General features: G+C 35.0%; 1 protein-coding gene across 1 annotated transcript in view; it reads left to right on the top strand.

Annotated features, from left to right (window-relative positions):
• Nucleotides 1–14,083, top strand: part of HFM1 (helicase for meiosis 1) — a 35,839-nt gene extending 21,756 nt beyond the window's left edge. The window contains exons 21-38 of the mRNA XM_030493606.1: nucleotides 1–107; nucleotides 194–241; nucleotides 415–512; nucleotides 599–730; nucleotides 3,527–3,612; nucleotides 4,688–4,771; nucleotides 5,797–5,954; nucleotides 6,668–6,771; nucleotides 7,573–7,728; nucleotides 8,148–8,243; nucleotides 8,627–8,745; nucleotides 9,583–9,665; nucleotides 9,820–9,929; nucleotides 12,200–12,298; nucleotides 12,748–12,808; nucleotides 13,069–13,174; nucleotides 13,557–13,711; nucleotides 13,989–14,083. Of these exons, the coding sequence (XP_030349466.1) occupies nucleotides 1–107; nucleotides 194–241; nucleotides 415–512; nucleotides 599–730; nucleotides 3,527–3,612; nucleotides 4,688–4,771; nucleotides 5,797–5,954; nucleotides 6,668–6,771; nucleotides 7,573–7,728; nucleotides 8,148–8,243; nucleotides 8,627–8,745; nucleotides 9,583–9,665; nucleotides 9,820–9,929; nucleotides 12,200–12,298; nucleotides 12,748–12,808; nucleotides 13,069–13,174; nucleotides 13,557–13,711; nucleotides 13,989–14,055 (1,869 nt within the window). The 3' untranslated portion in view covers nucleotides 14,056–14,083. The remainder of the gene's footprint in view (nucleotides 108–193; nucleotides 242–414; nucleotides 513–598; nucleotides 731–3,526; nucleotides 3,613–4,687; nucleotides 4,772–5,796; nucleotides 5,955–6,667; nucleotides 6,772–7,572; nucleotides 7,729–8,147; nucleotides 8,244–8,626; nucleotides 8,746–9,582; nucleotides 9,666–9,819; nucleotides 9,930–12,199; nucleotides 12,299–12,747; nucleotides 12,809–13,068; nucleotides 13,175–13,556; nucleotides 13,712–13,988) is intronic.
• Nucleotides 14,084–18,951: the final 4,868 nt, after the last annotated feature.

The raw sequence follows: 18,951 nt of genomic DNA, 5'->3' as shown, positions 1-18,951 counted from the left end.
ATTACCATGATCTCCAACTGCACAGAATTTCTGGATGTTAAGTTAAGAACTAATGAGAAGAAAATACTGAACACTTTGAATAAAGACAAGGACAAAATAACTATCAGGTATAAAAAATACATTGAAAAAGGAAAGTCTCTTTTTAGTAATAAAGAAAATGAAGAGCAGAAAATCTGTTTCTTTTCATGCATAGGTTTCCAATGGAGGGGAAGATAAAAACAAGAGAAATGAAAATAAACTGGTAAATATGATATTGTTTTGTTACTTTCCATTGGAAAGCTGTCATTGTATATGCTGAAATTTGCATCATTTGCATTTCATTGTTTCTATTCCAAATTTTCAGTAGAAGGTTTTATGTTGTTATACTTTGCTTACAGTATGGGCTTATATACCAAAAAATCTCTTTTTTTCCAGTCTTATTCAGGCTCAGCTAGGATGCATTCCTATTCAAGACTTTACTTTGACACAAGATACTGGCAGAATATTTAGAAATGGCTTAAGAGTCACTAGATGTATGGTAAAATTTAAACATATTTTGGTACATATAATAATAAGCTACAATTTAGTTGATTAATACAAGTCAATCTTATTTTTACAGGGTTAACTGACTTTCTGGCATCATGTAAGGACAACTTTTCTGCCTTATTAAACTCTTTGATTTTAGCAAAGTGTTTCAGGTGCAGACTTTGGGAAAATTCCCTTCATGTGTCTAAACAACTGGAAAAAATTGGTAGGTAATAGTCACATATTATAAGGGTGAATCCAATAGAGAATCAAGACTCAGAATTAGCCTGCTCATTTCTGGGGGGTCTGTGTACATAATTAAATTTGAGTCTTCTCATTACTTACTTTCCACAGTTGAGTACCACAGTTGTAAGAATAGTCTGTCATAAAAGTAATATTCAGTAATTTTCTTCAGGCTTTCAAAGTACTTCAGAGTTGCTCTTATTTCTTAATGTTCATCTCAGTATCTTGGGCATAGTCCGTGTTTGTATGATTGTATATGTCTAACTAAGCTATGCCTTCCTTTCCAAGCAGCTGTCACTGTAGGTCCTGTAAGACGTATGCATGAAAGCCCTCTAATTTGTTTTGACCTGGATAGGAATCATGAAATAGAAATAGTTTACTGTTCATGAGGTTCTTACACACGAGGTTCACAAGTTTCTGATAATCTTCTTATCACTCTATCCTGTTAATAGATGAACTTCTGGCTGGAAGTACAGACTTGTCATGATTATTTGTGAAGGAGTTCAGAAATTTTTGGAGTGCTTTGCATTACGAAAATGTAGTTAAATACTTGTTTGAGGTAATGAGGCTTCCTGATTTGATGTCTGGTCTTATCATTTCTTGCTTTTAGAATTCACTGCAGTGTTCTCTATATTTCTTCTTTAAAGACACATCTGCTCTGTACAGAACAGCAGAGTACAGAGATGTGCAAATTAGAGAACAGCTAAACCAGAAGATCCACATTGCACAGTACACTACAGCCTTGCCAGCCCAAGTGCAGAAGCTGTATGGCTTCATTCATGTGGATTCAAAGAAAGGGACAGGGCTTGTTGGCTTGTGCAGCACAGTACAGTGTGGTAGGAAGACATTTCCACCACTTCTGGATCTGTGCTGATGTGCACATGGTCATCTGGGGGCCTGCCTCATGTTCAGCATTTCTAGGGGGTTAGGATCAGTGGAACAAACATGGTGCTTACAGGGCAAGCAGATCTTTTCATGTACACTATATTCAATAGAATAAGGACAGTTCATTTTCTTAATAATAGAAGTGCTATATACATACACCTGTCCTGTTTTTTTCTTTTTTTGCTATCATTGCTCTTCCAGCATATGTTACAAAGAATTGCTGACTTTCAGAGTTCCATTTGTTCCGCTCACAGGCTTCTTGTGAACCATCTGCTGGCAGTTCACTCTCTTTTCCTGAGTCAAATATTGAACTGATACCTACATTACTATGTCTGATTCTTGACTTCTATCGTGCTACGGCTGCTAAGCCTATTCTATGTCTTTGTGAAGTTAAGTGAATTGCTTGCGCTCACAGAAATTCACTGATAACATGTAACATATTCAGAAACTCTTGATTTCTAAACTCTTATCTCAGTATGGGGGTTTTAATCTTAAAAACCCTTAGTAACCTGTATTTCCTTTATAAAAGTGACTGTGCTTTAACTGAGGTTTGGCCTTACGGAGGTTGAGGATTCAGCTGAATTCTTACTGCTGTTACCTTTGTCCAGTAACGATGCTCCTTCTTGTTGCTGTTTGGTATGCTTGATTTCCATTTGCTTGTTCTGACAGCCAGGAAAACAATCACTTGCCATACAGGATTTTATCACCTTTACTACTTGTTCAGTTTGACTTCCACCTCCATTTTTTCTTGCTCAGAAATAGATAAATGACAAAAAGAAGGTTTTATTTGTATTTTTTATTTTCTTTGCTGGCAGAAACCCTTCTGCCATTTTAGGAATTATTACAAAAGAACTAGTCTTCAGCTTCACTTAGAAAGAAACAGGGCAACAGCTCTCACTGAAGTAGCTGCAGTAGCTGAGACGCTTGGGACTGTTTGCAGAGCTTTTGCAAAGGAGAGGGGAGATGGTAGAAGATGCTTTCCCTAAGTCAGACCCAAAAGGTGTTAAAATATGCATAAAAGGATGAAAGGTCTAAATCATTAAATTCTTGAGTTGAAATGAGTCTTTTCTTGTAAGGTTGCAGTAATGTCTTCCAAGAAGCAACCTAAGAGTCTCTTGAGAGGTTTCCCAATTAATTTTCAGATCTTTTTTACTGTTTCTACAGAATTACATATGAAGAATCCACATACTCATTCTTTTATGTAAAATTATTGCAGTTATTGTAGTAGGCTGTAGTGCCAGGTAGGGGGAAATGCCTTCTCCTGTGCTGTGATGATTCTAAATCTCATTGTAAGTTTGCAAGAACTGGGAATCATGAAAAGAGGAACAAGATTGTATGGAATTCTCTGCCAGTTTGCTTTTGTGGCAGATATGCCAGGGGAAAAATTTTTGCTATTTCTGCAAAGACTTCTAGAAGATTATAAGAAGTATTTAGTTTTAGTGTATTTCATTATTACCTTGCTCAAAAACATTGAGATCCTTATGACTTTAACATACAATTAAATAATTCCTTAGATAGGTAAAAAAATTCTGAGACAAAGAATGTTGTGTGATGTGTTTTTTTCCATCATATCCATGTAGAACATGTTTCCTGGCTCTTGTAGAAAGTGATCTAAAATCTGGTTTACTCTAGAAAATGTACCTTAAAGTTGTCAGTATTGAAATATTGAATGTTTTCATGTTTGATTTGCATTGCATTTATTTTTACTAATGGGTAAGAGAAATTATACTAAAAGCAATCAACTGGAAAAAAGAAATCTAGTGATTTGCTGAGCAAAAAGCTGGGACAAACATACTATTAAGTGACTTCTGCTTTGGTTTTTACCTGCAGTTGTTGAGAACAATTTGAGGTTAGTGATTGTCATTTAACAGCATAAAACTTCCATTTCTCCCAGGTGTATCACTGTCAAACGCTATGGTAAATGCTGGGCTGACATCATTTAAAAAAATAGAAGAAATAAATGCAAGGGAACTTGAACTGGTAATTGATTATTTTGTATGCAATTAAGTATGATAAGGACAATACCAGTAAAAGCGGTATGGTTAATATATATCTGTTATATGATTCTTAGCAAAATTGAGTGGTTGAGAATCATAGACTCATAGAATAGTTTGGGTTGGAAGGGACCTTCAAAGCTCATCTAGTCCAACCCTCTGCAATGAGCAGGGACATCTTCAATTAGATCTGGTTGCCAGAACCACATCCAGCCTGGCCTTGAATTTGCTTATACTGGTGAATTAAAAACTTACGTGGCTAGTGCTATTTTTCCTTGAAAATATGTATCATGTTTTGTTCTAGCAAGTTGAATGTGGAAAATTTCACTGATTTGGCTGGGTTTGGAAGGCAGTTGCTTAAATATGTAGAATTTCATCATTAATATGGTTTGAAACAAAAGACAACACGCATTTCCCCTTTTGCAAGTGTTAGGGAATATGTATTTAAAGTTTCTCTTCATGTATGTTAATTATGAGAATCCTGAATTTCCATTATTGCTACTTGAAGTTAAAGATAGTAATAAAATAAAGCTCTTCTGAATCATCTATAAAGCACTTCTTATTCTAGGGAAGTTAGACCCCAGGACAAGTTCTTTAGCTCTTGGCTTCTTTTCTGAGGAAACTGTTTTTCCACTGTTCTGGAAGATAAAACAGATTTCTAAAGGAAATCAATCCTACTTGGGGTTTTCTGTTTTGGCTTTAGGAATTTGAGTTCTCTTTTCTGCCTCCTTTTGCAGTTTTCCTGTCATTTGTTTTGTTTTGATTAAAACTAGGGCAACATAAAAGAGTCACCTCCTGTAAAACCTGAGTAGTCAGGTTTTGAGGTTATTGGCTAGTTCATTGGCTGTTACCTGAACAGCAGTGGTAGCAACATGAAAAATACTGGAATTTTCTTTTGGTTATGTTGCTATTCTGGGCATTGCCGACAGGAGAGAACTAGGAGTGATAAGGGCTTTTGTTGATAGTATAACTACTCTGGTGACTTTGATTCCTTGCACTTATATTTCTCTTGGCATCTCCGATCAGCTGAATGTATCAGAAATGATATTAAATCTTTGCAGATTTTAAACAGACATCCTCCTTTTGGAAACCAGATAAAAGAATCTGTTTTGCACCTTCCCAAATATGAACTCGACATTGAACAGGTAAATGCTTTTCTATTTAGTTTATGCTGATATTATTAAATGAAAGAGCAAATACTGACTTAAAGAAATTTTGGGCCTCTGCTGGTAGAAGATAATATTAAGGCCTCCTTCCGCCTTAGCATGTATAATCAAATTCTTATACATTGAAGGAGAGCCTTGGAATAGACATTCCATGTAATACATTGGTCTCTCTCTCGTTAATAGCATTTTATGTTCCAGGTGCAAACCAGTATGTTCCACATTCTAGCATTATATGTAAGCCTAAGAGGTCTCTTCTATTTTAATTATAAACAAATCCTAGAGACAGAAAAATGTCCATATAAAACTTATTGAGGAAGCATTATCTGATGTTTATTTTCTACGTCACACTTGGGAATATAGAGAAACACTATTACATTAAGCTAGCTGGTACCCTTTCAAAGGAAAGATGCAATTCCATGTGCAATCAAGAGCTTTGTAGTTCTAGTACTCATTTTGTCTTTAAACAGATCACACACTCCATTCTACCTTTCTGGAATGCAAAACTTGAAAAATAGCCTTAAAGTGTCTCATGCAGATACCTTTGAAGTTAAAAACTCAATAACATGTGAAATCCTATTGTTTTAACAATCAATTCTATTTTAGTTTGCCATTTGACATAATACCAGATGAGTATCTCTAAAGTTATTCTCAGAAGAAAGATTTAACAGTTAAAAGTATCTTTTAGAGGAATGTTGTGATGTCAAAACATACCTGGCTTTTCTTCTTAGATCTTTTTGTTTGCATTGAACAGGGGAGAATTTTTCAAGGGCTTAATGTAGACTGTCTTTTACTCTCCATACTTAATCAAATTTAGAATATTCAGCTATGGGCAAGTTAGTTCTGTATAACAGTGTCTCAGAACAACAAATGAACATTGTACCACAAATTGAAATTGCTTGAGTCGAGTTTGTGCTTGTATCAACAGTCAAAAATTTATGGTAGGATATGTATGTTACTTTGCATATTTTAGCAGTTACATCGTCTTCTATATCATTTTTTCCTAGCTTCCAAAATACAGTGATACATTGGCTGAAATCTTGGTAACCATTAGATTAACAAACTATGAGCAGCTACAGACAAAGAGAACAGCGACAGACTTTCACTATGTTACACTGGTTATAGGAGACGCTGACAACCAAGTCATTTTTAATCAGAAAATTATGTATGTATTATCAGGGGGGGTTGCCTCACATCTTTTAAGGGTGTTGGCTTTTAATCCTTATTGTGACTCATGGTTTTTGCAATACTTTCTATTGATGCCAAATGGTACAAAATCACTCTTTATCCTACAGCATTTTCTAGTCACTGTTGTCATTTAAAATGCTGCACAAGATTAAAAAACCCCCAAAACATGCCAGTGTGCCTGTCAGTACAGAGAGTATGTGTAAGTGTCTGTACAACACTGATGTTATATTATGGAAGTCATAATAATTTCCACATCAATATAAACCGTAAATACAAACCTGTTAAAAAAATACCTTCTCAAGTTGTTACTTATTCTTGATAGCTATATGATTTTTATATCATATTGTCAAAACTGTTTCACTCAGAGTTGGAATTAAATTCTCCAGATGGCTTAAGATATGCTTGGAGCAAATGGCTAAGGAGAAACAAAACCTTTTCCAACGGTGTGACCTTCACATGAGTTCTGGCTGAAGTCTGGCACTTTTGGCAGAACTGAAACTTACCTGCAGGATCCTGGCTTTCTTATGACTATGAATCATGTATTTTTGAAAGATTATTCTTAGGCCACTTAGCAAGCAAAATCCAAGAACTAAGACCAAAAAAAGACTCTTTCATTTGGTTACAGATGCCACAGTAATCAATCTTGTTTTCACCGGCCATGTCTAACAGAACTTTACTGATACATTACAGGGATTCTGTGCTGCTGAGAACTGGCGATTGGACAAAGAAAATTGAAGTGAAAAGAGCTCTTAAATCAGAGGAAATAAGTATAAATTTAATTAGTTCTGATTATGGTAGGTTGGTTGATATGCTTTTAATTTAAAAACAACTGCATGACATATTGAATAAATGATTAAAACATTTTATATCAAGCCAAAAATTATAATAAAATAAACTGATCTGGAAACAAAATGATATGTGTTTTACGGGGTTGAGTATTACCTAACAGTCCTAATTACATATCTGCTTCATTTACTAGTGTATTAATGAACTGGGAAACATCAAAACTGTTACTGGGTGATAGTACTTTACTCTAATACAGGCTAGGATTCTCTTTTGCCCTTTGCCTTCAAGTTGAATTAATTTTCAGTAGGGATAACCTATCATTTTGATAAGTTATTTATGCTGGGAAGAGCTGTCTTTGTGAATGGTTAGATTTTGCATTGTGATAAAAGAAGTATTAGATATGGATTCATCTTCAGTAGCAAGAAATTTCTACAGTGGAAAATTCTGTGCTTTAATGTGTGTAGATTTAAACACAGGTCCCCTTAGTGTCAATTGCTGTTATATTGTCAGTGTAAAGCCATAGAGAAATGTAGTTTTAAAACACTACAGAAAAAAATCTGCTAAAGGGACTAATTTTGTTACTTGTCTAGTAACCATGTCTTTAATTCTGAAAATGTTTGGGTTTTTTTAACCTTGATCATAAAGAATCCATTCATATAATAGTGTGCTTTTAATGGTACATTACCTTAACAAATCTCCATGATCCTTTAGTAACATTTATACTCTTTAGAAAGCTGAAGGTAATCAGTAGTTTAGAAACAGTTTATAGCGATTTTAAGTATTTTTGTCTTGTCTTTTTTTTTCCAAAGTTGGCCTTGATATACAGCAAGCATATACAGCCTTTTACTTAACACCAAAACCAGTGGGAAGTAAAGTGGTTACGAATCAAAACCCAAAAGTTGAGTCTTCACTTGATACGTGTTATGGCTCACCACAAAGTCTGTCAGCAGCAAAAGTAGATACAGGTAATGGTCAGATCACAACATCTGGCTAATACCAAAGTCAACAGAAAACTGAGGTTTGCTTTCAGTAGAGAGCTACATCTTTATCCACGCTGTTTCTTTCTCAAGTATAACAAAAGTACAATGGCACTGCTTCCAGTTGTCAAGTACTACAGTGCAATTCTTTGATGAATTTGAAAGTAAGAAAAATTAAGTGTTTGGTATTTAATATTATTGTTTGAATTTGGGAATGTGGTAGTGCCTCCGTTTTTCAGTAGCATTGATTAATTTCTTTCCGATTATATTGTTTGAGCAGCCCAAAGTTTTCTTGAAGGCAACAAAATTCTAGTGACCCAGATTACTTCTAGCCTGTCTTTTAGTGCATGAAGTACTCTCTCAGCAATACATATGAAATAAAAAAGAGCATTTCTGTATGTATCTAGGAGGCAGATCTAAACAAGAGATTACTTACAAGAAATATGGAAACAGAGAATGCAACCATCGCTGTAAAAATAAAGACGTGTGTGGACATGACTGCTGTGAGTTTCCTTAAGTTTACTATTTCTGTTAATTTTAGACAGATACAATTTAGAATAGCTTCATTTATGCCAATAGCTACGTTGACAGAAGCAATGTATCAAGAGTCAGGCCTCAGTTGCTGCTATGATGCAGTCATAAAAGCAGAAATAACAAGTTTTGTCTATTACGCTTTTATAGGAACTACATAATTAATAATACTTTTTAGAACATGTAGCATCTGATTCAAGAGCAATGTTAATATACTTTTATATAAATACTGGTGTATTAAATCTTTTAGGATCTTTTACTAGAACATACTAAGCTTAGTGGCAAAGGTTCCATTGATCTGGAAAGAATCGGATTTATCACTTCTAATCTGAAGATTATTTTAATTCCTTCTCAGGTAAAATTGGAGTACTTCCAAAGTCTGAGATGAATGGAGATTCAAAGTTTTCTTCGTACCTAGCTGATTTAAGGAGCAGGAACTCAGTTTCATCTGTACCCCCAGTAAAACGGTTAAAGGTTCATTTGAATGCAGTCAGCCATTGAATAGATTTCTTTTAATCTGTTACATATTTGTATGTATTGTTTGCAAAGAGAATTTTATAACTAAATATGAACATTCAAGTTTGTCTTTTCTGTGTGGAATGCAAAAAGCAACAAAGTACAAAGGTACCAAAGGTTCAGGAATCTTTGAGAGGTTCTGCTCCAATTTGGAACACTTCAAATGATCCACTTCTGTGCATGTGCTCTTTGGTTTTACTTGTATTGTGTTTGATAGATTGTGGTGAGTGAGGTACAGAGGCATCACTGAAAGGTACTGTACTGTGACTTGGGTTTGGCCAAATATGACCTGAATGAAAATGAACAGTGGTATGTATCAGAGTAGTGCTACAATGAGGTCTTTTTGCACTGACAGGTAGATCCACTTCTTATAAAAAACCAACCATGTTAGTTTTTAACCTCTGAGGGATTTCGTGGCTTACACTGTATCCCTTTGAATGTAGTACTAAACTAGTTATTTCTGCAACAAGAATGGTATTTGAGATATTGGAGTGTTTTGTGTCCTCCTCAGTTTGTTTGCAATAAAGAATGATTTAGCCTATAGCTATTACAGTTGAGAGTTAGTGATAACCAGTCTGATTTTGCCAACGTACTTGGATAACTCCACTAGCCACAAGTAATTCAAACCTTTTTAAGTGATTATGGTAGAAAAGCAAACATCAGAAAGATTTCATATATGATCTTTAAAAATTATGCTAACTTCATACAGTATTAATGATGTCATTAAGATTGTTACAAAACAATGACTTTCAATATCTTTATATCTTATCAGTTACAATAATCTCCTTTCTTTAGATGCAGATGTTAAATCAAACTCAAACTGTGGATCTCAAGCAATTTGGTTTTACACCTAAATCTTCGCTGCCAGCATTCCAAAGGTACTGATTAATATAAGTAACAAAAGAAATCTGCCTTATTTTATATAGTATTAAGTTGTAACAACTAAAACTTGTTTTCTGACTAAAACTACTTTGCAATTTTCTGCTACTGTTTTACTGGCATGTCACTGATTTCTTCCTTTTATTTTAATAGGTCTGGCAGTGAACAGTCATCTTCATTACCTTCAGCGGACCAGGCAGATGATGTTAACAGCTTAGGGGTATCTCAGAAACAACTGCAATCCTGGAACTATGGGAGAAGTAGTAAGTTATTGCTAATTTTGAAATTATGATTTTCACTGTTGTGATTTGAATATATTTGTAAACTCAAACTTGCTGAAATCACTACGACAACCAGTATAACATTGTAGAACACTGAATGTATAATGAAATATAGTGGTCTGAACTGGATTTCTTTCTGGTATTGCTACGAATTTCTAATGTATATCTAAGTATCTAAAGGTACCTTTAAATAAAACAGTAATGACTAAATCAAATATATGAAGTTCTAAATCTATAAATACTTCCTGAAAGGTATGACTGTAATGCATTTCCACTGAAGCCACTTGTAATACAAGAGGTATTTTACCACTATACCTACATATCTTTTTCTTTTCCCTTTCTGCTGGAAGAAGTTAGTAAAACATGAGCTTTTGTTTGTTAGTTGACAAAATGTGACCATTCAGTAACTGAGTTCATAATTAGTAAAACATCTCTATCTGGAAAAAAAATTCCTCTTTCTATTTCTCCTCCACTGGAAAGGCCACAAATGTTCTTACACTCGGTGTTAAATGATCTGTCTTCATTATTAATATATAACTATGATGTTCTCACTGCGTGCCTTTTACCTTTGTGTTTGGTGACAGTAGATTGATGTGAATGAGGTTTTGATTAATTTGGCTATTAAGTAGCAGTTCCAATGTTTAGGTCATACTCAGACATATAAGAAACACTGTGCTGAAATGAATGGAGGTATTTTTTTAGTTCATACTGCTTTAAGTGTTGGCAGCTGTACTGCATAATTTTTTAACATCTTTGTTGACAAGGACAACAAAAGATTGAGTGCACCCTCAGCAAGTTTTACAACAGCACTGTGTGGTACAGTCAACACACTGGAGGGGATGTGGAAGGGATGCCATTCTGTGGTTCTGTAACTTCATTTTTGCTTATTATTTTGATGATGGGATTGTAATCCTATTCCTTTAATGCTTAGTATTTTCCTGCAATATTGATTTGCCTGCTATAGTTGTTATCTAGTCTTAAGATGGAAGACTGTTGCATGGGTGTATCATCAGTTGCTGGGGGGAGAGGGCAGGGCGTTAGTGTATGATATGATTGTGTTAAAAAGAATAAAGTCATGGGAAGACTGATGGTTATCCCAGTATAGCTATAGTCTGTGCTCAAGAACATCTTGAGGCAAATCGTACAGGATCAAGGGGATGTAGTAGGTACTGCTGACTAAAAACCATCTCTGTTGAATAGCAGCAGAAAAGCCAGCCTTGGCCAGATTGATTGGCCTGACTGGATTTTAAAGAAATGCACCAAAAGTAGTTCTAATGAAGGCATCAGTTCATGTGATTTTTATAGGGTCAACTGCATCTGTAATACACTATCTTTCCATTTCATAAAAAGTAGGTAATTGAGAAAGGTGATTAAGAATATACAGTGAAATTGTAGTAACCTAAATGTACAATTTAACGTCTGTGTGACTGCAGTAATGTACTGTGCTGACTGTGCACATCCAAAATCACAATGGCAGTCCCTTCCTGGTGTTGCCAGTGTCTGTGCATCAGGATTTCTGATTTGAGTCTGTTCTGCTCCCTCCATGTTGAAAGGGAGACCTGGGTCAGTGTTTCTTATAGGTATTAGGGCCATGGCAACAGAAGGAAGATTCCAGCACTGTCTGATGCTAGAGGGTAGTGTGGCAAAAGAAAGATGAAAAAAAATAGCAGAGAGAAGTGGATTGATGATGAAAAGAGAGACTACAACAAACAAAAGGGAAAGAGAGTCAAGAAAGGAAATAGGCAAGTCATCTTGGCAACAGAAAAAAAGTATTTTAAAACATTAACTATCACATTTTAATTAAGAATTTTAATAACAATGCTTGAAAATGTGTTTGTCATGGCTAGTTCCTGGCATTAGATGTGTGGGAGGAAGACAGCCTTCAGTGTTTTGAAAACTGGAGACAAGAAAGGACTGAATTAAAAGCATTAAGTTTGGAATCAATGCTTCTGACAAAGGCAAAGAATGAAATAGTAGTGTTTTTTCTAGAATCTACACTGAGGGTGACTTTTCTCAAAACAATGCTGAGGAAAAATTGCGTATGTGACAATCCTCCTTTCAATAGATTGAATAAGTGGTGGTAAACCAGACAGGTTTTGTTGTACTCGTCCATTACAAATCTATTACAGCTTTCTCTTGGAAACATTGTGTTTTTAGAGTGAGAAAAGCTGAGACAATGGCATAAAAAAAAGTTTAAAATCTTTATTGTGTAACTTGATGGATGCAGGTAAAAGCAGATCTTGTTTTTTCAGATGCTTTGGATGTGGATTTTGAACTGCGGGATGATGTTTGGGATGATATCGATGATGAGAAATTAGTATTTGCTAGCAACTTTGACAGTAGAGATTTAGGTATGGTTAACAAAATTCTTTGTTTCTTATGTACAAATTATTTTATAGGCTATTATTTGAGAATAATTTATTATAGTACACAGTGAATAGAACTACCTGGATTTTTTTGGTTAATTGACTTGACCACCAGGTTTGTTACTCTCCCTTCAATGTCACCTCTATTGAGACAAATGTAACACAGAAGGGAGAGTTGAGAAAGTAATAATTTTGGGTGGATGGCCTGCAACTGCTTATTTGTTATTTTATCTGACTGCTTATCTCTGCTATCTTTGCATTAGCCCAAAACCCACAGAAGAAATAGTTCAAGTGTTAAGAGATTTGTATGTTTTTCAACCTGTTATTTATCGTATTATGTAAGATATTTACAAGGGGTTTCAGCTGGTTTGTGACTCAGTTTTTAAACTTTCATTCTTACATGGAACATGGAAATATCTGCCTTCAAATTCCAGATGAATATGAACCACTTGGCCAGTATACAAGAAGCAAAGCCACAAATGACATTTCAAAAGAGTAAGCATTATATAGTTTATTACAATTTTATTTAGTTAAAAATATTGTTTGTATTTCACATGTATCTGTATAATTAAATGTAGAGAAGGATGTTCACTCATACAACTGGGTGAAATTTCAGCTTTTAAAAAGTAGGAATTGTTGAATGATTTGAATTTTTTTCTAAGTGTGGAGGGAAATAAATGGAAAATCCTGAAATGAAAAGTAAATGATTTTGCACTTCTGTAAAAATACTTATAGTATTCACTTGGTATTTTCAGTTCATGCACGTTACAAGATCAGAGCAGTGTTCAGAATTCGTTTTTTTCTCTGGTTAATAGTCCATCAAATGTGAATTTATCTGCACAGCATGGAAATACAAATATGGTGAGTAAAAATACTTTTTATAAGAGAATTTCGTATAATCTCCTATGTGTAAATATATTTACCATAGCTGACTTTTGAGTCAGTTTGGACATACTGATTTTCTGAACCTTTCTGTGTTGTCCAAACATGCCTGCATGCTGTGTTCAGTGTGATATTCATGATACTAGGACCTGAATTTACTTCATATAGCATGACTTCAAAACTCAATTTGATTCTGATCCTGCAAGTCAGTCAATATATAATTAGATTTATAATGTGCTTGGTCCTTGTAAAATACGGAAATATCAATATAAATGTTTGTACTACATACTACAACAATCTGGCAGTTTCTCTTTTGGATACTTGCTTTAACCAGATACACTTTTCACCATTTACACTGCAGTTCAGTTTTCAAGAGAAAAACTGTTTAAATCTTTCACAAGAGCTGAAAACTACACAATGTTCTTGCATCTCAAAAAAGATCTCAGACTCTTCTAAATTCACTAGGAAAGAAGATTTCTTTATTTTCACAGAACAAGAAAAGGAAGCAGATCCCAGGTAATAAAAAGTTGTGTTCTTCTATTGCCTCAGTGTTCCAATGCTTAGTTCTTCATGGAACACAGACTTTTAGGCAATGTGTTAATATATAACATTCATTTAATAAAGATGAATTTTCATAATAATAGAGGCAGTTAACGTTTATTTTTTTTTAGAAAGGAAAATACTTTAAAGTTATTTTGCTTGTCTTGGTATTTCTTGACTATTCTTTGTACAGTGTTCCTGATTACATAGGTTTTGATGTACTACATGTTTTTGTTTGCTTCATTTTCATTAGATACCTTCTTGATGATGAAATCAATGATGTCAAGCCCTTTCTTGGAATATTTGATGGCATTTTGTAAAACATATAAACCAAAATACATTGTAAGAGCTGGGGAAAGAAGTTACAGTCATCTTTACAGAGTGAAGCCTTCAAATCCAGTTAAGAGAATTTGATTTCTCTTGTATACCTATTTACCAATAGCTGGATGTCTGCACAGAGTAGACAATAACAAAATTGAGGTTGAATTTATGGAATTCTAGGTATATTACCTTATTTTGAAAAGTACTTAAATATTTGTTTGTTGGCTTTGCTGTTTTTAAGAAAATGCTGGAATGTGTCACAGGAGAACAGTTCTCCAACTGGGGGTGCTGTTATAAAGTAAAAAACACATAATGGGAAGTGAGCTGTTCATGGTATGCCCTGGTTACAAGTACACTTTAAATGAATGAAAGGCTCTTTCCTCAGAAATTTCTTAATAACTTTTGGTGTTGTCTTTTGGTTTCTCTAATGCTGATTTTGTTCATAGCACTGATTCTGTAAAAACAATTAGATTTACAAATAAAAGGGACAGAATGGTAAGCTACTCTGGACTGTATTCCTTTTGACAGTCTAAAATGTCTATAAACAATATTCAGAAATTGTATTTGGCTGTTCACTTTTACACCCAAGGTCATAAAATGGACATTTATGCATCCTAGTACAGTTTTAGGCAACCAAGCATTGGATTTGGCTGTCTTCTTGTAGTTCTAATGTTTGAAGAGTAGACCTTGCAAGTTCAATAATTAGAAAAATACATGATATTGCCTAAAATACAAGATAATGTTAATTTTCACTGTTAATTATTAAAAATGTGTGGAATTAAAATGTTAAAATCATGCCTGGAACTTTAGCTGTCTGTTCTTCTAACACTGTGGTGCAACCAAATGCAACCATGTTTTGCTGCACTACATGGTTGTATTTTTCTCAGCTAATAACATTTTACTTGACTCCAGTGTTTCCTTACTCTTTTTGCTTACTCTCTCCATATGAAAGCATGGCCTAGCATAAGCAGCATCAGCACTCACTACTTGGTATGTTTTTGACTGCACAAATTCCAGCAGGACAAAGCTTTAACCCACTTTGCTGCACTTGAAATATTTCATTGCATCTGGAAGTTTGTAGTATGTCAGATCTCTCTTTGTCTCAATTGTTGGTTTTTTTACATTAAACTCCCAAACCAAGGTAAGTCAGAATTACTATTCTACTACTATGTTTAGCCCAACAGTCCTAGTCATGTACCTCCTGGTTCTGTGTCAGGGTGAGATTTAAGAATGCAGAGTGCCAAATGTTTTAGATGACCCAGAGAATCTTCCCTCGGCTCCATCTATCATGCCAGAAATGTTCCAGATCCTCTAGGGCATCTAAAATGGTACTTGAACCCAATGTTTAAATACCTGATTCTCTCCCTGCTACTTGAAATACATGGGGTTTTTTTCCAATGTATAGTTCATATTTACATAGCATTCTTTAACTGCCTTTGTATCCTGCCTCTCCCTGGCCTTTTAGCTTGCAACAACTAATCGAGCAGTTCCTCCATTTCTTCAAGTTTGACAACAGCGTTTACACAGCAACACAAAACTGAGCTTCCAAACATGGAAAACGGGAGAGCAAGGAAATAATTAATATCTATTGAGATAATATAATTTATATCACTTATATCATATTGTCATTATACAACTTGCAGCTTTCCAAAACCTCACTCACCTGCTGGTTGCCCAGGCCTCGCCTGCAAACTGGGGAGGCTTCTGATGGCAGGTACTGCACTTTTTCCTGCTGGTCTGCATGAAGCTCCTTTTAAAGGTTCTTGAACTGTGAAGCAGAAACTAGTGGAAGTTGATTGTGCTTCGGTCTTCATAATAATGAATAATGTAAGCATCATTTATTTCTCTGTACTAAGGAAGCATCTTTTTGAGGTGTTTGGTTTTTTTTTTGGCCCCATTTCTACACTAAAGGTGTATTTCCATTTTTCTGTAAAGTATTTTTGTAGTTTATATAATGTCTAGAAAGTAATTGACATTATTGCCATTTTTGGCTTCTTTTTTTTTGGTATAGTCTAAATATAACCACTTGGCTTCAGTTACTTTATAGGAGTAGGTTTATATCTAGACTACCACTCCAAAGAAAATGACCCTTGCAGGCAGGTATTTTATTTTCCTCTTAGTTTCCCCCAGTGCAGGAGTTCAGTAGTTATTATTGGGGTACTTCAAGATTCAGGCTGATTAAGTTTCTGATACCATAATTTAAAAGGCTTTAATTTTCAATTTGACCCCTAGTCAGAATACATGATAACAGAAGCATTTCAGTACTTGCAAGACTATTCACAGCACTTTGCAGATGGTTTATCTGATTGTTTCCTGTCTCTGTTTTTCACAAGAAATCCACATCCTGTATTATCCTTGGAAAATTACAAACTTGTGCTATTGCTGCTGACAGCATTTCACAGATTTCAGACTATAAATCTTTCAATACTGCAATGTCTTTAAAGGAACATTGAACCTCTGGTGTAAAAACATTTTTCTAGAGATAAGGGCTTTATTTGGCACCGTTGTTTTGCTTCATTATTCATATTAGCTCTATGACTCTTTCAAGTCTAAATCGCTTTCAGAAAACCAATTTGGAAGTACTTAAATGCTGAAGTGCTCTTTATCTCAGGAAAAGGAATGATTGTTCATATGGTAGCATTTGTTATTGTTTCATTTTCCAAATCGGAGTAATTCAAAGATCAAAAGTGATAATCATAGTAGGTCTCTATGGCAACAATTAATTGCAGATACACAATGACTATACTTCAAAACAAATACAGGCAGAAAGAGAAAATTGACTGCAAAATTGGAAAAATATAGTAAAATCTGAATGATTTTTTTTTTTTTTTAAATTCAACTTCCAAACTAAGGTAGCTCAGAATTGCTATGCTACTACTGAGACCTAGGCATGTACATCCAATCACTTCCCAATTCCATGTCATGGTGAGACTTAAGAATGCAGACTTTACCTCCATCTTCTGACTTTTATGGAAATCAGATGGCTTCCAGGCAGGAGCAGTGGTGGTTCTCCACAGATGCTTTATATGAATGACCAGGGGATCAAAATCCCAGGTCATGCGCCAAAAGTTAAGTATAGACATAGCTACAAAGAGCTGTAATTTTAGTCGTTTAACTGAATCACATTAGGTGATAACCTAGTTTGCCTGGGCTCCCTCTGTAGTCATTAGAAAGAGGCAGATGCTGCCAGAAGATAATCCAGATGATAAGTGGGCTGAATTGCTCTCAATTCAGGTGGAACTTGACAAATTAGCTATGATGGAAGCAACCACATACAGTCAGCATGGAGAAGCTGGTGTACTGTAAATTCACAGCCAGGCTCACTGAATATTGCCTTGTGCTCATGAGATGCCTGAGTTCTTTTGTCCACATAAGGACTCAACTTTCCTAAGTTGAGTAGTCTTATTTCTGTACAGCAAAAGATGCTGTGCTCCACTAATGTTGCTGCATGCAGCTTCCTTTCAGGTGCTGTCCAGATGATAAAACATACTGATTAAATTCAACAGGATAACATCAGACAATTTCACTAAGCTACTACCGATAGATAAAATACAGACTAAAATACATCAAAATATTGTTAAAGTCTGAAAGGATCCTTGGTTTTAATTCTGCATAGAGTTGTAACATTAAATGAGTGGCTTGATTTTCAATCATGAGATTGTGTAAGTAATTCTTTGGGGATACAGCAGAATGCCACAGACTTTTGTCTAGAGATGATTCTATAAAATTTACATTATAAAAATACTGCTTCCCATCATGGAGTAGTGAAAGAAAATTCAATGTGACAAGAAGTCAGAATTTACTATCATACTTGTCTGATTCTCTGTAATAAAATACATGCTTATACCTGCTTTTAATTTAACTTCAACTTCCTTATATGCTTCCTTGTCCTATCACATATATTGGTTTCAAAATATAAACTGAGGTCAACCATATCTGTGCCTGAAGAAAATGCAATATCCCCTCAAAACCCAAATCTTATTGTTAGCAGGAAAATAAGTACAGTGTTTAAACACGTTGCCAGACACATTTCTGTTTTAGGTACGTTCATAGCATATGGAATACTGTAAACGTGACATCAGTATAATTGTATGCAGCATGTCTCCTGATCATTTTAGTTATGTAGACTTTATTTATAAGGCTTTAATGGGTTAAACATTACAGTAATTACTAAAATAATGACAGTGGTGACAAGTCAGACTCTTGTTATTTAGGTGTGTTTTTACTTGGATATACCTTCACAGAATAGTTACGTGAGGTATAAAAGTTGGTGTTCTTAAAGGCAGTCAGCATAATGATAAAGAGTGAACAGAAGTCACCATATGGAACCAATATACACCTGAAAAAGAGAGAAAATCCATCATTTCGTAGAGCACAAATAGTACATCTCTAAGGCATCATTATGACAGAATCACCGGTATCCCTTCTAAAAGAAAGGCTATCTTGCACTACCTCTTTATGTCACTCCTGCTGTCTATGTAGAACTAAGAGAGCAGTATCATGTCAATTTTTTTACTAAAAGAATCTTTAAATGATATCCGTGAAATGAGACCCGTGAATGCCTGTTGGGTTTTAGGGGTTTTTTCCTAGCTTCTTTGCTTGACAAGGAAAAGGAGGTGCTAGTCAGAGTAAAATTAACTTCCTGCAGAGGATTACCAACACATGGAATTTATTGAAGGCTTAGATGAGAATTAGCTGAGGTGCACACAGTGTGCTGATGGTTTGCACTGATGATCAGCTTGACTGAAAAGTCACACAGAAAACGGGCAGTGGTTTATTGGCTGCCACTGTTTGTCTGACATAAGGGCCACACTGGTTGAACCATGTTTCTGTATTTGTTCTTGAAACCTGAATGAGGCAAAATTGTATTTGTCCAAACCCTCACTTTTTTTCCC

The sequence above is a fragment of the Strigops habroptila genome, chromosome 8 (genome assembly GCF_004027225.2).
Source record: "Strigops habroptila isolate Jane chromosome 8, bStrHab1.2.pri, whole genome shotgun sequence".
Taxonomy (NCBI): domain Eukaryota; kingdom Metazoa; phylum Chordata; class Aves; order Psittaciformes; family Psittacidae; genus Strigops; species Strigops habroptila.
This window is presented reverse-complemented; position numbering and strand designations above follow the sequence as displayed.